Source organism: Paroedura picta, chromosome 12, assembly GCF_049243985.1.
Source record: "Paroedura picta isolate Pp20150507F chromosome 12, Ppicta_v3.0, whole genome shotgun sequence".
NCBI lineage: Eukaryota > Metazoa > Chordata > Lepidosauria > Squamata > Gekkonidae > Paroedura > Paroedura picta.
The window spans coordinates 32,982,789-33,000,507 of NC_135380.1; the positions used below are offsets into that span (position 1 = coordinate 32,982,789).

General features: G+C 49.6%; 1 protein-coding gene across 3 annotated transcripts in view; it reads left to right on the forward strand.

Moving 5' to 3' along the window:
- Window positions 1-17,108, forward strand: part of MVB12B (multivesicular body subunit 12B) — a 106,152-nt gene extending 89,044 nt beyond the window's left edge. For all 3 annotated transcript variants that reach the window (XM_077304915.1, XM_077304913.1, XM_077304912.1), the window contains exons 9-10: window positions 1,337-1,396; window positions 13,231-17,108. In XM_077304915.1, the coding sequence (XP_077161030.1) occupies window positions 1,337-1,396; window positions 13,231-13,317 (147 nt within the window). In that variant the 3' untranslated portion in view covers window positions 13,318-17,108. The remainder of the gene's footprint in view (window positions 1-1,336; window positions 1,397-13,230) is intronic.
- Window positions 17,109-17,719: the final 611 nt, after the last annotated feature.

Below are 17,719 nucleotides of genomic sequence, written 5' to 3' on the forward strand. Positions count from 1 at the left end.
ATACGTTTGGCGCAGACGGCATGCCCACAAGGCATCCGCAAGGCAAAGGGGCTTCTGAAAAAGAGTTATAAGGCACTGTTCTTAAAACAGTTTTTATTAGATTGCTCTCAGGTTGGATGAGATGGCAAGGGGGACTCCTTGCATGCTTTCTACAGCCACTCCCTGGGGAGAAGAGAGCAAGAGTCCAGTTGCCTTCAAGGCAAAGTAAGCAGTGACTGATGAAGGCTCGTCTCCTGCCTCAAACGTTGTTAGGCTTCAAGGTGCTTCTGGACTCTGACTCTTTCCGAGGCTACGGACAGACTAACATGGATACCCGTCTTGATCTGTCTCCCTGAGAAGAGAAATTGGTGTGATCTCATACCCATTCGCTGTTCATTTGTTTGTTTCATTATATTTATAGGCCTCTGGTCCTGACCCAGCCAGCTTGCAGCTGTTAACATCGAAATTCCAAATACAAATACAAAATTAACAAGGCTTAATATATTAAAAACAATTTTAAAACTTCGTTCCCCACTGCCCCACGCACCTAATTTTCTCCACTGCAACTGTGAAGCAAGAGCTAGAGCAGGTCTGCTTGTCCAGAGCTGGTTCCATCTGCTGTTACCCTGAGCAGGAAGTGAAGAATGTTTCTCTCCATCCCCCATTCCTGAAATTCCTGAAGGGGTTGGAAGGGATGCTCAGGAATGTATTTCCCTTTTCCCTTGATCCTTGGAACAGCTTTCAGGAAGGAGGAGAGGAACTTAGCTCCCCATTGTCAGGATGGAGAGGACAGAGTACCTGAAACCCCCTCTGGAGCTCCCATGAACCCCTGGCTTAACATGAAGAGTTTCGGGCATTGGAGTAGTATGTAAGCTCTGTGCTTGGGAACATTCAACCCAGGAAAAAAGGGAACCCTAAAGACGGGTCATATCCATTAAAAACAATCCATTAAAAACAACCGCTGAGTCAAAATCAAGCCCCTTCCTAGTGTTTGCCTGCTATTTCCATAGCGTTCATATGGCTGGTCCTCTTTGGGGGATGATTTTTTAAAAGCAGAAAAGGGATCCTATGATTGAAAGTGGAGAGTAGAAGATGGTGCCCGAGAGAGACACAGAACACCCCACAGAAGGGCAGTGAGATATGTGGACACAGGTGGCTCTCTTGAAATTTACACATCCACTGTTGTGGACAGTAACCTTGGTCAAAAACATGACCCTTTTGCAGATCTTTGGCTTGGGTTGAACTGTATTACCCAGTTATGTTTGCAGATGGGCTAGCGAACGCTAGAAACGAGAGAATTTAATTGGCATGATTATACCCTCGGTTTAAATCGGGCTTTTGTGGGCTTCTCTTCTAGATGCAGCCTGTGGATCTCCTGGGCATCACCATTAAATCCTTGGCAGAAATTGAAAAGGAGGTAAGTTCTTAGGGGGACGTTGTCTTTCACTCCTTCAGCACCCATGTGCCTTTCATGGTTCGGTGAGAATCTCTTCCATTACAATGAGGACTTGGCATGTGCTCGATTGTTTTTGGTTTTTTTAACCACCAAGGGAACCTAAATTCTTTTCTCTTTAAAGCCAAATCCTTGAGTGTCTGTAAATTATATCTCTCTTGCATAATTTTTCAGTTTTTTTTCCTACTGTTTTGCATCATGCATTCTAGCTTCACTAGTCTCCAAGGAGGTCTGAAAAAGCCCCATGAGGGCAAGGAAACCTACAAAAAGTCTTATTCAGGGCCTCCTGAAACTTCTCTGGCTTCACCAAGCCTTGCCTTCATGCACTCTAGCTAATCTTTCCAACCAGAAGGGCTAGAAACGTGAGGTCTCTCTCCAGCCAAAGCCTAGGAGCCTAGGCCACCCCTGGGGGCTTGCAGGCACAACTGCAGGAGTCCCCGATGACCACGCTTGACTCGGTCTCAACCCCAGGCAGAGAGTGTCTCATTTCCAGCCCTGCAGGCCCCTCTACAGCTTCCATTCCCTCTTCCAGGCAGCCTGTTCTGAGCTTCTCCGCTTGGAAGAGGCCTGGGAGGTTCTAATTAGCAGTGCGAATGCTCAATATTAATCACTCTCTTAAAACTGACAAGGGAGGTGTTTGTTTAACTGCTTAATTTCGGCAACAATGTCTTCCCAAGCCCTTTTTAACAAAGGCACTATAAACAAGGAAGAATTCGGAAGGCTTAATGCGATGCAGCTCAGCAAGTTGGTTGGGGAGGTATTGCCCTCCCCTTTTCCTCTTTCTTCTCCCCTGCTTCTCCTTTTTAGCAGCCAACCCTCCAGAGCACAGTCACGTGCAGTGGTCTTTAAACGAACAGATTTGCTAACTGGCAAGCATTCAGGTTTCTTTTTTTAAAAAAAAATGTTGATTCCAGCGATTAGCTGGGAGTTTGGGGGGGGGGAGGGAGTTGTTCCCCACCCTCTACCTTCCTCCCCCCAATCCCAAATGACTGGAGAAATTCGTCTTGATTATAATTGCTCTTACCCACGCATATCTAATTTGTGTCTTTTTAAGTGTTAATTAGTAAACAGTTTGAGATGACATCTTTATGCGTTTGCGTGTTTGAAAAATAGCGCTTATTGCTTATTTAGCTGTGGGCACTCATTGCTCGCCGCGACATGGCGACGTTGACATAAAATTAATGAAGACATGCGTGCCAATTTTTTTTTTTAAGCCCTTCTTGGAAAGGCTCCTTCTCGACAAAGGAGTCTCCTTCTCCTTCATGCCATTTAATTTTTTTTTCTCCCCCTCCCTCCCCCCAAAAAAGTGAAGGGAGAAGCGTTCCTGTACATCATTTTTGATATTCCCTCTTTGCATAGCAGGCATGCCTTTTGCTGTTTGCAACCACTCCGTGCCCGTTTCCTAGTTACCTAGGCAGCACACCACCCTACTTCTGGGATAACGCCTGAATTCCTTTCTTTCACCTCCTCCAAACTTTTCTGACATGTCAAACTTTCCAGAATAATTTCACCTTAAAGAACAACGCACAAAAGAAACACCAGGCCTCCTGCGGCCTAAAAGTGCCATCTAGTGGTAGCACTGACTATTGCATCGGGAGGGGAAAAATTTGAGTTGGATGTTCGCATTAGCAGCTCATGAATAAAACTATAATAGTCTGTTGGCAAGACCTGTTAACAACAAGGATGTTTTGGAGGCCATTAATTCATATTTCAGGCGAGGCTACTAGCGCCATCAATGCCCCCATTGCACCTACCCATTGTGATCCATGTGATGGTCACCGTGATTTCTGTAACTCGCTCTACACTGGCTTACCCTTGTCCCTGACCCGGAAATTGCAGTTGATACAGAATGCAGCTGCTGGAGTCCTCACAGGAACTCCTTGGAGGGCCCACATCCAGCCTGTGCTGAGGCAGCTGCACTGGTTGCCACTTGCGGCCCGGATCAGGTTCAAGGTTTTGGTTTTAAAAGTCTTGCGTGGTCTGGGACCCACATATCTGACAGACCGCCTGCTGCCTTATGCCCCCCATAAGGTTGTGCTCTGTGGGTACCAACCTGCTGGTCGTACACGGCCCCTGGGAGGTTCACCTGGCCTCAACCTGGGAGGTTCACCTGGATTTTTCTGTCCTGGCCCCGACCTGGTGGAATGAGCTCCCGGAAGAGCTGAAGGCCCTGAAGGAACATTCTGTAAGGGCCTGTAAGACGGAGCTCTTCCGCTGGGTCTTTGGCTGAGGCCAGGATGCAGGAGATCAGATGGGCCCTTCTAGTTTAGATCATCTGCAGTAGAGTCAGCATCCACAGATAATCTCTTGTGTTGTGTGTGGTATGGGGAGGGGGGATGAACTGTAGGATTGGGAGGGGGGAGGATAGTTTTTTGCCACCAAGTTGCTGTTTTTAATAAGGATTAAGGATTTGTAATGTATTTTATGTGGAGTAGTTCTATGTAACCCGCCGTGAGACAGCTTGTCCAATAGCAGCAGGTAATAAACATAATTAATATAATAACAGTAATAGGGTTACCATAAGTTGGAAGCATCTCAGTGGTACTTCACACACACACATGTGCACAAATGTGGAGGCACCCTGAATAGCCCAGCTTGGCCTGGGCTCAGAAGAAGAAGAGCTGGGGGTATACCCTGCTTTTTACTATCTGCAGGAGTCTCAAAGCGGCTTACAATTGCCTTCCCTTTCTCTCCCCTCCACAGTCACCTTGCGAGCTGAGACGGCTCTGAGAGAACTGTGACTGGCCCAAGCTCCCCGGGCTGGCTACATAGGGAGGGAGTCAGTACAGTCAACACAGTAGGACATCCAGCATCCAGTATGTTAGGATCTTAGAAGCCACCAGACGGAACTGAAGCATCTCATAAGTTGTCCCACAACATACCAAGTAGCACAGCAGTCACAATAAGCAATCAGTTCTTGTTTGCTTATCCTAGCAAGTGTGTAAGATCATAAATTTATTCCTCATTTGGCTTCTTATGTCTTGTGTATGGGGACACACACACACAAATATCTAAATGTTTTAATATCATAGGACATTGAACTCAGACCAGATAGGATCTAGGCCTCTGGGTTCTCTGTCTGGGCTTGCCTCTTGGTGAAAATTACCTTCAGGGTCTAGCGAGCACCAGGGATTGTGTCGAAAGCCAACTAGCTGCGTTGCCCATAGCAGGGAAACTAAATGGAGTGGCTCTAATCAAAACTGGGCAGTTTTCCTCCAGCCTTCCTTCCAGCAAGATTAGCTCCAATTCTGAAGGTAACTTGCTCCCTGCATGTTTGGCATCTTCCATGCGGGCTTTTTCCAAGGGCCCCTGCAAGTGTTGTTAGCAGTCTCATGATTCACAGGGCAGGCAGACGTCGCAGCTTCCTGCACAAGACTCTACACTCGACTCCAGGTTGGAAAAGTGTGAGGTTGGTTCCTGCGATCCTTCACTGTGTGTCAGAGCTGAAGCCTCTCTTTTCTTTTGCAAACTGAAATGAGAGCTTCCTAGTCTCTTGCAGGGGACAGCCCTTTTCCACGGGAGTATCCCGATTGCAGGCCCACGGCAGGCAGCCAGAGGTACCTTCAGCTTCATGTCCATCGGGAAATCCAAAAGCAGAGTTCTAGAACAGAGGCCAGGGCCAGAGTCAAGGGAATTAATGAAGAATACAGGCTGCAAGGCCAGGAACTAGACACATCACTTCCACACAGTCACTTCCTTGTTAGCTGCTTTTGTGCCCCAGGCTAAACGCCTGCCAGCCACTTCAGCCCTGCTCCTGCAAACGCTCATCCTCATTGCTGATGTGGTGCCAGTGTTGTGCTGCCAGTCGGGCATTGCACCTTCTGCCTTGCAGCGCCTTCCTCTTCTTCCTTCTATGCTGTTCCTGTGGTTCTGGTGACCGGGGAGGTGGATGGGCCAGCAGGTGTTGCCAGCTGAGGGCTGAGGGGCCGTTGCACTGGTGCTTGGCTGCCGATCCAGGCCTGGCTCCTCAGAGACTGTCTCCTCCTGCAATGCCTCTGTCCCTGGCTGTGATTCTCAGTCAGTTCTGGCAGCTGCCTCTTCCTCAGAGGAGTCGTCTGTATCACTTCTGGAGCTGGCTGTTCCACGGAGGGAGCTTTTAAATGCTGGCAATATTTCTCATGGCACATCACACCTCCCCGCACTAGTCAGGAATTTCCATCCTTCAAGCACAGAAGGACAGATCTCTGCCCCAAGGAGTTAAACCAAAGTTTAACCAAAACGGCAAATGCAGACTTGGCCTTCATTTCATTTGGGCTAAAGTTTTAAGCTCAGAGGCCTGGGGTAATTTTTTGTTAACTCAGAAACAAAATCAAAGCAATGTTTAAAAACAAAAGAAGAAAGGAAATAGATGGGGAGGGGGATGACAGTCAAGGGAAGGTGACGGAAGTCCAGAAGGTGTAGAGCAGGGGTGGTCACACTGTGCCTCTCCAGATATCCATGGACTACCATTACCATGAGCTCCAGGTTGGCAGGGACTCATGGTAATTGTAGTTCATGGACATCTGGAGAGCCCCAGTTTTGGCCACCCCCAGTGAAGAGGCAGGAGATAGAAAAGGCATGGTGCCATATTGAAAGCTCCTTAAGGCCTCAGGGGCTGCTGAGCTGTGAACAGTAAGAATAAGAGTTGGTTTTTATACCCCACTTTTTACTACTTGAATCTCAAAGCGGCTTACAATTGCCTTCTCTTTTCTCTCCCCGCAACAGACACCCACTGAGGTAGGTTAGGCTGAGACAGCCCTGACATTACTGCTCTGTGAGAACAGCTCTGTCAGGACTGCAACTAGCCCAAGGTCGTTCAGCCGGCTGCATGTGGAGGAGCGGGGAATCCAGGCTGGCTCTTAAGCACCACACCCACCTGGAGAGAATGAATAGGCTTGGCAGAGCGGCTGAGGCCAGGCTAAGGAGCCTATAATGGATGAGTGCCAGGGGTGAAGGGGAGGGGGGCGCCAGGTGGTCTGAGGATGAAGAGCGGTGAACCGGGTGGGTTTTGCGTCTGGCACCGAGGGTGGCAGGCCTGTTCTCAGTGCGGTTTTCCCTTCCAGCATGCTTGCAGGGGGGGAGCCCGCTCATTTCCTGCCAGCCGGTGGGGAACCTTTTACAGGAGAAACACAAGTGTCCCCTTTGTGCTCAGTCGGCTGCGCATATTCAGCCAAGGAAAGGCCCGGCAGTGTGCAGAATGGTCCGGACAGCACCCAGAATGGCTTCCTGCTGCTGGAAGTCACGCTGAGCATTTGCAGGTGTTTCTCCCTTCTCCCTTCCTTGTAAAATCATGGAGTTGGAAGGGACCTCCAGAGTCATCTAGTCCAACCCCCTGCACACTGTAGGAAATCACCACTATCTGCCCACCCATGGTGACCCCAATTCCATGCCCAAGTGATTCCCCCCCCCCACCACCACCACCACCACCAAAAATCGCCAGAATCCAGCCTGGCCTGGAGGAAATTCACCTACCATCCCACAGTGGCCATTAGCAATTCCCTGGGTATGTGAGGAAGGGCCACAAGAGGTAAGCACTGGCATATCCCTTCCTGCCCACCCACTCACAAGCTGCCAAAGTTAATAAAATCAGCGTTTCTGTTAGATGGCTATCCAGCCTCTGCTTAAAAACTTCTGAAGAAGGAGAACCTACCACCTCCCGAGGAAACCTGTTCCACTGAGGAACTGCTCTAACTTCTAACCTGGACAACTGGGTTTGATTTCCCACTCCTCCTCCACAGACAGCCAGTGGGTGACCTTGATCCAGTTACAGTTCTCTCAGAGCTCTCTCAGCCCCACCTACCTCACAGGGTTTGTTGTGGGGAGAGGAAGGCGATTGTAAGCCGCTTTGAGTAGTAAAAAGCCCCAGCTCCTCCTCCTTGTTCTTATTCTTCTTCCTGGAGCAGCTGTCTAAGAGGGCCTTCCTGGGCTAAGGTCCCGAGACTGCGGTCGAGGGATCATGACCGGCCTCAGGCCTCTGGGAGGGTGGGGTTCAGGGGAGAGAATCCTGCTTTTCTGAGTGGGTCTGTCCTGGGATCAGGGCAGGTTTTGTCTCTCTCACAAACCAGGCCTTCTCAATATTCAAAACACAGAGGGCAAGCTGCCTTCGTCCTGAAGCTCCATAATAGTAACAACAGCTAAAGTGCTGGCATGGTGTATCAGTTGGGAAGACCTGAGTTCAAGTTCCCACGGAGCACGGAAGCTCAGTATGTCACTTGGGGTCACTCTCTCTCTCTCAGCCTAGCCTACCTCACAGGGTTATGGTGATGATGAAGAACCCCCCTGTCTAGTGCTCCCTGAAGGAAATTTGTGGGTGGAGGTGGGTGGGATATATATCAGACAGAGCAGCGGGGGCCAGGTCATAGCTATCAAGAAGAAGGGCTGCTTTTTTTGTGCCTCATTTTTTACTACCCGAAGGACTCAACAAACACCTTTCCTTCTTTCCCCCCCAACTGACACCCCGTGAGGTAGGTAAGGCTGAAAGCTCTAAGAGAACTGTGGACTGGCCCAAGGTCAGCCAGCAGGTCTCATGTGTCTCTAAAGGGCTTACGATCCTCTGGCCGCAACAGACACCCTGTGAGGTCGTTGGGGCTGATAAAGCTCTGAGAGAACTGCTCAGAGCAGTTCTAAAAGAACTGTGCTTGGCCCAAGGTCACCCACTCTTAAGCACCACTCCAAGCTGTCACCTCTACAGTTAGCTTAAACGTGGCTGCACTCTGTGGCTTCCTCAGTACTTGCGCACCTTTTATTTCCTGCCTTGAACGGATATTTGGTGGCTTGTCCTTCTTCAGCTGCCCAGAGCTCTTGCTTACTGGATCCCGCTCCCCTTCCCTTAGACCAGGGGTAGTCAAACTGCGGCCCTCCAGATGTCCATGAACTACAATTCCCAGAAGCCCCTGCCAGCATTCGCTGGCAGGGGCTTCTGGGAATTGTAGTCCATGGACATCTGGAGGGCCGCAGTTTGACTACCCCTGCCTTAGACGGAGCATTAAGAAAAAGCCCTCCCCAAAGACACACGGTGTGTTTCTTCCGGCTCTTGACTTTCTGAAGCTGACTGCGTGTGGCTCTGAAGGTCAGGAAATTTGGCTCCCCACCAAGATCCATCTAGATTAGGGGCGGCCGAACTGTGGCTACAATTCCACGGGCAACCGGAGACCCCCAGTTTGGCCACCCCGCTCTAGGTAGGATGATGCTAGATAGGACAATGTTGACCTGGGACCTTGGAGGTGTTCAGAGCACGGTGCTGTTTGATGTATAGACCACCCCTTTCCACAAGGGGGCTCAGAGTGATGTAGATCAAAACATTCATGAACAAACATCCTGCAAATTAGAAACTTCCAAACTAAGCCCTGCCCCAGCCATCTTCAGTAAAACAGCTCTGAAAGGTAAGGCAATGTGATGAGCCCCACTTTCTATGAGGGGGGGGTCAGAGATGGGGTGGGACAGACTCGCCCCCTTGTGAAGGCCTAGCGGCAGCAGCAAGCTTTGAAGTGGAGACTTGCTTTGGCTCAACACCTTGTGGATTTATCGTTATCAATGAACGCCAACAGCTGTGGGGGTTCAGGGGTGGTCTGTGATGCGTGACTGTCTGCTGGGCAGGCCAGCGGGGGTGCTCAGATTGATCCCCCGCCCCTCCAAGGAGCTCTGTGCCTGCCCTCTCCCCCATTTTATCTTTTGTGACCACCCTTTCCTGGAGGAGTCGGCCCCACAGCTGAGCCCGTATCCTAGGGAAGCCCAGCCTGAGTAGGAGGGTAGGCAGAGTGTGTGATGAGCTTTGACTTCCTAGGAAAGAAACTTCTTGGCCTGCAGAAAGTCCCAGTTTCAGTCCACACCATTGCCAGTCAACAGGCCAAAGGTGAGTCAAGCAGCCTCTGCCCAAGACCCCGGAGAGCCCCCTCCCCATCCAAGGAGACAGTACTGCCCTTGGTGGGCTGATGGTTTTGATTCAGTACAAGGCAGCTGCATGGATGTCTCCGTGGGGATTTCAACCTGGGTCTGTTTCTACCCACTCCCAACCAAGGCTTGTTACCCTTCTCCTCCCCTGTTCTGTGGCCCACTAGCCCACCACAGCCACTGAACGAAAGGTGGGGAGCAACCATGGCAGGGAGGCCAGGCCTACTGGTCGGGGCAAGGGTACTCAGCTGTCAGGCTGTGCTTCTCCTTCACCAGCCTTAACCCCCTCCCAAAAGGGAAGAATGCCAGAAATTAACATAACATGCCTACATGACCCAGAAGCTGGGGGCACCCTGGTTTGGGGACAAAACACAATGTTTAGAAGCTAATTTGATCCACCTACCTCTCCCAAAATGGCTAGGATCTGGGAAGCTTGTCTGCTGGCTGTCCTTACACCTGCTGTTCTCGCCCCTGAGCCTACCTAGCAGGGTTGTTGTGAGGACAACGGGGAAGAGAGAGCCATGTACATGTCTCTGAGAGCCTTGGAAGAAGCGCAGGCTAAAATTACAGGAGATAGGTAGACCCTGCTGCTTTAGTGATCGCCCGGGGAAGAATGCTGAACTTTCCACCAGGAAGATCAAATTTCCACTCTGTGACCAAAAGCTCCCTGGCTTCCCTTAAGGCCGTCGATCTCAGCCAAGCCTACCTCAGTGGCTGTTAGTGAAGATTGAATGAAGTAACCCAGCATTTGCCACCTTGGGCTCTTGCAGGGGAGGCTGAAAATCAGATTCCTTAAATTGGCAGATGAGCCCTATTGAAAATGATAGAACTGACCTCTTGGCATGAGAAGAAAGCATTATTTTCTGCTGGGCCTAGAGAGCAGCAGAGCAGTAGCTCCTGGACAAAGCAGCTCTTAGCTCAGTTGGGGACTTGGAGCTGATGGGGGTCGACCCTGTCCAAGAACAGTGAACCCTCAAACGTGCTATAGGAGTGTTTTTATTAAGATTTTCTGCAGCAGGAATTCAGCAGAGGGCTAGGATGGTGCTTTGATCTGAACAGGAAGGCAGCTTGCTTGGTTCTTACGAAAACCCAAGTCTGAATACACCGCTATACCCAAAGGAAAATTTTGTTTAGCTGTATTGTGGCGGTTTTGCCACACGGTGGCAGTATTACCATTTCAGAACCAGAAATCGCAAGGCCTTTACTGGCATCCAACCCTACATGCCCTTCCCTAGCGTTGGCTTTGGAATGGATGCCTTTCTCCACTTTCATCCTGACCAGCTAGACCTGGGTGTGGGGGAGGTGAGTTGTAGGGTCCATTGGGGGAATCGCAGGCAGGCATTCAAAATACCTGCCGCACCAGTGGGGACATTGTTACTTAACTTCCACTCAGTCTACACTATGATTTCCAAAGCAATGCAAGTCAGTGCTCAGAGGAGCTTGTGGATAAGGGGGAGCCCCTGCGGGAGAAATCCAAGTAGCAGGTCAGCCAGGACAGTTGCACAGGTCTCTCCAGAAAATACGCCACGTTGCCCCGGTTATTCAAGAATGAATGGCAAGAATACATCAGTCCCAGGGGGGAGAGAGAAAGTACTGTGTCACATCGAAGCTGATCAGAGTCTGGTCAGTGTCCAGGTGGGAGGGACCCTGGGAGTCCAGGATGGAAGGAAGGCAGGATCTAGCTTTTTTTCTCTTTTTCAACAAGGCATTATATAGCTACCAGAGTTCAAAACCCTGAACTCAGAACGATTTGGGGGGGGGGGGGGTTAGTAACATTGCATCGAGGGGGTGGCATTTTTGCATTTCTTAATACTATGCTGTCTTCTGTACAGAGGGATTTTGGAGTATGCTGCAAAAGAAACAAGGAAGGGACGTTTTGGATTTGTCATTTATTTGTATCAGTTAGGAACCTGTCAGCCTTCCAGAAGAGCATTCAATGAGGAAATGTTCGAACCTGATATCTGAGAAGCTTTTGCAGGCAAGGAGGAAGGCCTAATTTAGGGCGGAGTACAAACCAGGGGGCAGCTTGGCAGGATCTAAATGTAATTGAGAGTCTGGGTGGTGTCATGGTTAGGAGCGGCAGCCTCGGAGCCAGGTTCGATTCCCCCAGTTCTCTGCATGCAGCCAGTTGGGTGACTTTGACCCAGTCACAGTTCTCTCAGAGCTTTCTCAGCCCTGCCTACTACGCAGGGTGTCTGTTTTTGGGAGAGGAATGGAAGGCAATTGTAAGCGGCTTTGAGACACACAAGGCCTGCTGGATGACCTTTGGCTAGTCAGAGTTTTGTCAGGGCTCTCTCAGTCTAACCTTACAAGGGTGTTGGTTGTAGGGAGAGGAAGGACAGGTGATTGCAAGCTATTTTGAGAGGCCTTCAGGTAGTACAAAAAGAAATCTTCCTTTCTGTGGGGGACTCTGGGATACTGCTGAAGTGAGAAACTTTGGATATCCTCACCCACGAGGCCATTGTCACTCGAGACTCAACTCTGCATGGTCCTACTCTTTGCTCTGCATCTCCCAGACCGATAGAGCCTCCCATGGTCATGCTGGCATGGGACAGGAACTTAGAAAGGGCTAGACGACCCCAAAAAATCCCCCAACCCCTCCTGACAACTAAAAAGTGGAGTCCTTTTTCTCTGGCAATGCAGATTTAATTGGTCCACCAAAAATGGTGCATTTCAGGACCGAAACATTTTTTATTGGGCAGGAACCTTTTATGAGTGATCTGAGGAGTAGAGGTGGGCACAAACCTGGAAAATGGAAGTTTGCTGGATTTTTGGGTAGTCTCAGGCCGGGGGACGTCATGAACCTCAAACCCCAAACCTGCACACCTTTGGGTTCGAGAGGGTTCGCGAACTGTTTAGCTGTTTCCTGGGGGGAGCTATACATGTGAAATTCACCGTGGAGACCCCTGACTGTATTGCCCCATTGTGGACATGGTTTATGGGTCTTGTCCATGAACATCTGGAGGGCCACAGTTGGCCACCCCTGGTCTAAGACATGGTCTACGGAATGGAGGTGGTTTTATTTCATTTCATTGCAAAAATCCTATGAATTCATGAGGAGCCGTCTGAAATCATCTCGATCCAGCTTTTACCCAGGCCCTCCCAAAAGCCCTTTGTTCAAAAGTAACTAGAAATCAGGATTTTTTTGTGATCCTTCACCCCACTCCCAAAAAGAACATTAGGAGAAAATGTTTCCAGGAAATCCCCCCCTCCCTTCAAAGACAAAAATGAAAAGACGTCTGCCTGCATTCAGCAAGGCTCTGATAAACAGGCAGTCAGCCTCTTGGGGGGGGGGCATAAATGACCACCTGAAGACCCACAGGTAGCACTGAAGGTGCTCCTTCTCTCTAACCCCCCCCCCCCACCTATCCCGCAAAATTCTCTCCCTCCAAATAGCTATGCATGTCTCCCTTTCACCCTCTCCCACCGGGAACATAAGAATGCAATGAGCTCTCTTGGGGAAGGCTTTCTCATTGACATTAAAGGGAGCACTACTCTTGGCTTACAAGGATGCCAATCAAGCTAAACGGGTAATCATTGGAGTAGCCACAGAAACCAAAAGGCAACCCTTCCAAGCCTCATCTATGCTGGAAGAGAGATTTTGCGCACTTCATATGCTCAACGCACATGCGCCAAGGGAGGAAACTCCGCTCCCCACAGAAGAGTAAGACCCATATGTGGTCGTACGTGGAGGTTGGGGTGTGGCCACACAAGCCCAGTTCACAACCTACAAACTATCTCATTTTGTGAGTTCCCAGAGACCCGTGGGTTGGCTTGTGCCCACCTCTACTAAAAAGCACTTCCAGCTGGTCGGGTCTGCTCTGTGTGTTCCTTTTGTTTTCTAGACAGGTGCAGGGGGTGGCCATTTTCCTAGAATGCTGCCTGACCGCTTCTTGCTCTCTCTCTCTCTCTCTTCTTGTTTCCCACAGTATGACTACAGCTTCAGGACGGAGCAGAGCGCTGCAGCCCGGCTTCCCCCCAGCCCCACTAGATGTCAGCAGCTACCACAGTCCTGAGGTCCCTCAACGCCCTGGAAGGGAAGCACATGTACTACTGAACGGGAGGGGGGACGGACTCTCTGGCCCTCCTTCCCCCCACCCCACCCTTCCCAACAAGCAGTGTTACTGGAGAGCCTCTCCTAGCAAAAGGGGTTTTCCCCCCCTAATGAATCACCATTTTTTGTACAATAGGACCAACGGGGACATCTTACTCTTTGGTTGCGTTTGTGTGTGCTTTCTGTATCTGTTTTCTGGAGAGTCGGATTGGGCTGTGGCTAACCCTTTTCATCGGCTCTCCCGATCTTCCGGCCTCTTCTGGAATTGCTCCATTTCACGACTGAATTAACAGAGACCTCGCAGGGTGCTCCTGCCCATCCTCTCTTACATCTTCCCCCACTTAAGAACTGGCTTTGGCCAGCAATCTCTGAAATCCCATTGAGACCCCTTTCTGCAGGAGTACCCGCCTGGCCCTTGGATTTTAACTGTGATCCCTGGTTCATTGGCTTGTCCTGGAAGGGAGATCGGAATTGGAATTCAGTGCAGTTTCTGCTAACCGAGTGGGCAAATGAGTCTTCAGAACGATGACCCATCCTCTGCCCTAAACTTGGACCTGTATCTCAGTAAAAGTGGTTCCCTCCAGTTTGTATAAAGACAATAAACGTGTTGGTTCAGTCAGTCAGTGCTCTTCTATAAACCTGTGGTTGTTTCGTTCAGGACTGGCTCATGAAGGGAGGATGAAGCCAATCATTTGCCACCTTAGTGACGAAAATCGCACAACTGCTCATTCATGGTTGGAACGTCCTCAAGACCTTTCCTAGCCTGGACTTCCTTCTGGCTCATGAAACCTGGAATCCACCTTGCCCTGTTCTCCAGTTGAGATTTCTCCCAACCCAGTTTTCCCAGCCTTTGCTTTTACCTCCCTTGTTCAACGGAGAGCAACCAGCCTAGATGTTTCTGACGTTCTCAGAACTGCAGCTGCATCACAAGCCCCGAAAGACACATCGACCTCCTCTCTGCTCCCAAAATTACTTGAACACGACAACAAACTAAACGCCCAATAGAGAGTGTCAATTACTTTGGTTACTTCTTTCCTCTTGGACCCACCCATCGGCAGCTTAAAATGAGAGCGACCACCACGTGTGCCTCCAGAAACCTTCTTGGAAGGACCTCAGACTCCACTTTTTAACCAAGCTGGTACAGTTTGTCCAGCCCAGAAACAATGAAGCTTCAGCCTCCGGCATGCATCTCACGGGGCTCTCCAGCCGCTCTCCTGACACGAGCCCCTGAGCATGCCACCGTGAAACCTATTACTGAAACGTTGTTTTGGAAAGTCCTATCAGATCTCTTGTGCTGCTTCGTCCCAAGTCCCTGCCAGAGGACAAGCTCTGCATTGTGGCAGATTTTTTTTTGGGGGGGGAGGGGGGTTGAGGGTGTGTGTTTGTTTGTTTAAAGGGCAAGAAACAAAAGGGTGGGTAGGTTGGGATGTGGAACATGTATATACTTACTGTCTAACTGTATTAAAATGCAAATAATTGCCGTGGTCACGTTGCTCATCATGTGGGTCGTTTGGCTGTCCTTCACCTGATCCTTTTGCACTTCTTGCAGAGCTTAGCAGGTGGCTTGGGTCCAGAAAGAAAGTCCCCATTCTTGGCAACAGGGACTCCCTCTCCCACCCCACCCCACCGTTCAGAATTGCATTTTTAGGGAAGCCCAACCTCCGGGGAAATGGCATTGCCATTTAGACCTGTGGCGAAATCCAGTTAGCTGGCAGCTCCCTCCCTGCGCATGTGCTCAATGGCTCGGGGGACAGCTGGATGTTTGCGCACAATGAACAACTTGCACAGATATCTCAGACTGGGGTGGGTCGTCACCTGCTCTTGCAGGGCCCTGCCCCCTGAGTCATCGGTTCCCAGATCGGTCAGCATGATGGCTTTGCCTTCTCGGTGTTTCTGCTTCAGCTCCGAGGGCTGAGCACAAGCTCCCGGGCACAGCACCTCCATCCGTCGTGCGCCTAGAATTCCAGCTCCTTCCACCTCTGCACTCCTGCCCCACCCTGTTCCTTGCTGCCAGCTCAATTTTCTCGCCTCAGGCCCTGAAATGGATCGGCAGCACTGGCCAGAGAAGTGTTTGGCTGCATAAGGGGAAAAAAGGGTTCTCCATACACCGAGATCATAGCTGGGAAGTTAAGCGCGGTTGTTTCCAGGAAGGCAGTGGAAGCGTTTTGTGGTTGAGGGAACAGATCCCGTCCAAAATGTGGCCCGTGAAGTTCTAAGCGATTGTAGGCAAAGAGGGGTGAGTGGCTGAGGGTTCCTTACTCCTGGGGTTGATACAGGAGCAGTCGTGCCTCTTAGTGTGGTGACTGCATCTTTCCTGTTCTAGCTAGTTGGTTGGTTCTACATTGAACATTTAGCAATCTTTTTTTTTTTTTTAAGAAAAATCAAGTGTTTGGCAGGGATGTTAGATATGACCTCCTGGTCTTAGTGGTCAGTTTCTTGAATGTGGGAAGCCTTCTTTACTGCATAGTGTCTGCCAGTGTTCTGCCATTTTATCCCTTTTTTAACAAACTTGGAAAGATCGCTGCCCCAGGCTCTGCCAGAGAAGGGCACATCATTTCACCTGTAGACAGACTGGTCTTCGCAACAACTTGGGCAGAGCCATCCCCCCCCCCCAAAGTCTCCCTGCCCCTTGAGGTAGCCGGGCTGAGGCGCACCAAGGCCTGCATGTTCTCTCCCTTCCCCACTGGCCGTGGCTAAGAAATGCTCAGATGCAAGCCTCTTCCTCTTGATAGTCACTGGGATACAGCGCACCTGAAGTGCTCTGGGCCTCTTCAAAACTCATGAATGCTTTCCGCCTTGCTTTGAAGGAGCATGCAGCCCGTGTGTACAGTATCTCCTATCAGTATTGCACGCTGTCTATCTTTATGTGCGTGCATGCTAAGAAACTGCCCACTATGGTTTCCCAGTGTGTGCTCTCCTCACTGTCTCTGGAAGTTTTGTGTTTTTCCTCTGTGCCATCCCAGCCATCGCCATTAGGGGGAGACAGAGTGATGCAATTACGTTTCCTGCCCTGGGGCAGCCGTGGCCCAATCCTGACTCCAGAATTACACAAGCAGCGCACTAGTGTGATTCCGGCTATTGGTGGGCACAGAAAAACCAGTCTTTGAAATAGGTGGAAATGGCACTGATTGAAGTTGTGGAAACATCTGCAGGTGTCTCCATGGGGGCAGCCTAATTCGTACTCCTTTCCGTCGGTGATTTCATGGCCGCTGTTGATGGTATGAACTGGTTCAAAGTGGACCAATCCTGTGGAGTAAATGTAACATTTTCCAAATGGCCTAAGAAAGGACGTTGTAGTTTGAGAGAGCCAGGAAATCACCTTCCACTTGTGGTCAGGGCTGCGCCTCTTGTCCTTGAAAAGTGTTATGGGTTTTTTTCAAAGAGTGGGGCTACCGGAGGTGAAATGACCCTGTTTCTGGGATTTGTTATGTGAAATGCCCGGATAAAAAGCATTCATTTTGCTCTCAGCTCCTGCAGGCAAAAAAGAATGACATTGTGTTACACGGTTGAGAATCTTTGATTGTGTTGTGTGTCACTGTGTGTGTACTTGTTTCTATTTTTTTTAAGATGCTATGCATTTTATTTGTGCTGGAAGTGGATTAACTTGTTCACTAATCCTATTAATAATAATATCTTTTCATATTTATTTTTAGACGGCCTTCCTTGTATTTTGCAAAGGGAAGTTTTTGTGTGTGAGGATTTAGTCTGTATTCTTAATATAATTTGTTAAATAAAAGTTTGTTTTAATCTGTTCTTCTTTGCTTGAAAGACTAGCTGTATTCTTCTGCAACACTGAGCCTAAACAGTGTGTTTAACAAAGCAGTGTGTTTAACAATGGAGGGCTGATTGTATGAGAACCTTTTAGACAGAGGAACTGCATGTTCAAAGGTTTCCCCCCCTGCAAACAATTATCTCCCTGTATGTAGAAAGTTAGTACATTCGGAGAAGCGTGCTGACCTTCCTGAAATTCTGGCTCTCCACGAGTGAGGGTAACTGGATGTCCAGAAACACGAGCCTTCTGTCTGCCTTCTGAAATGCGGAGAGGACTTGATCACACACTATTCTGAGGTGTGAGTTTCCGCCTTCCTTTTGGAAGAGCTGCTTGTTTTCATGCAACCCATCCAATTTATCCCCTGCTTCCAGGAGGTTGAAGCATTCGTATATGACAACAGGGTATTGAAATCGCTTTGCATCTATTTCCTTGTTATAACCACAACACACCATTTGTGTCAAGATTATGCTCATAGCACAGACTGGCGTGCAAACAAACTTTGCCCTGATCTTGTTTCCAGTATGGCTCCGTTCAGAACACAGGGAGTCGGGGCTTATTTTTATTATGCTATGTTTATGAACTGGGTATGGTT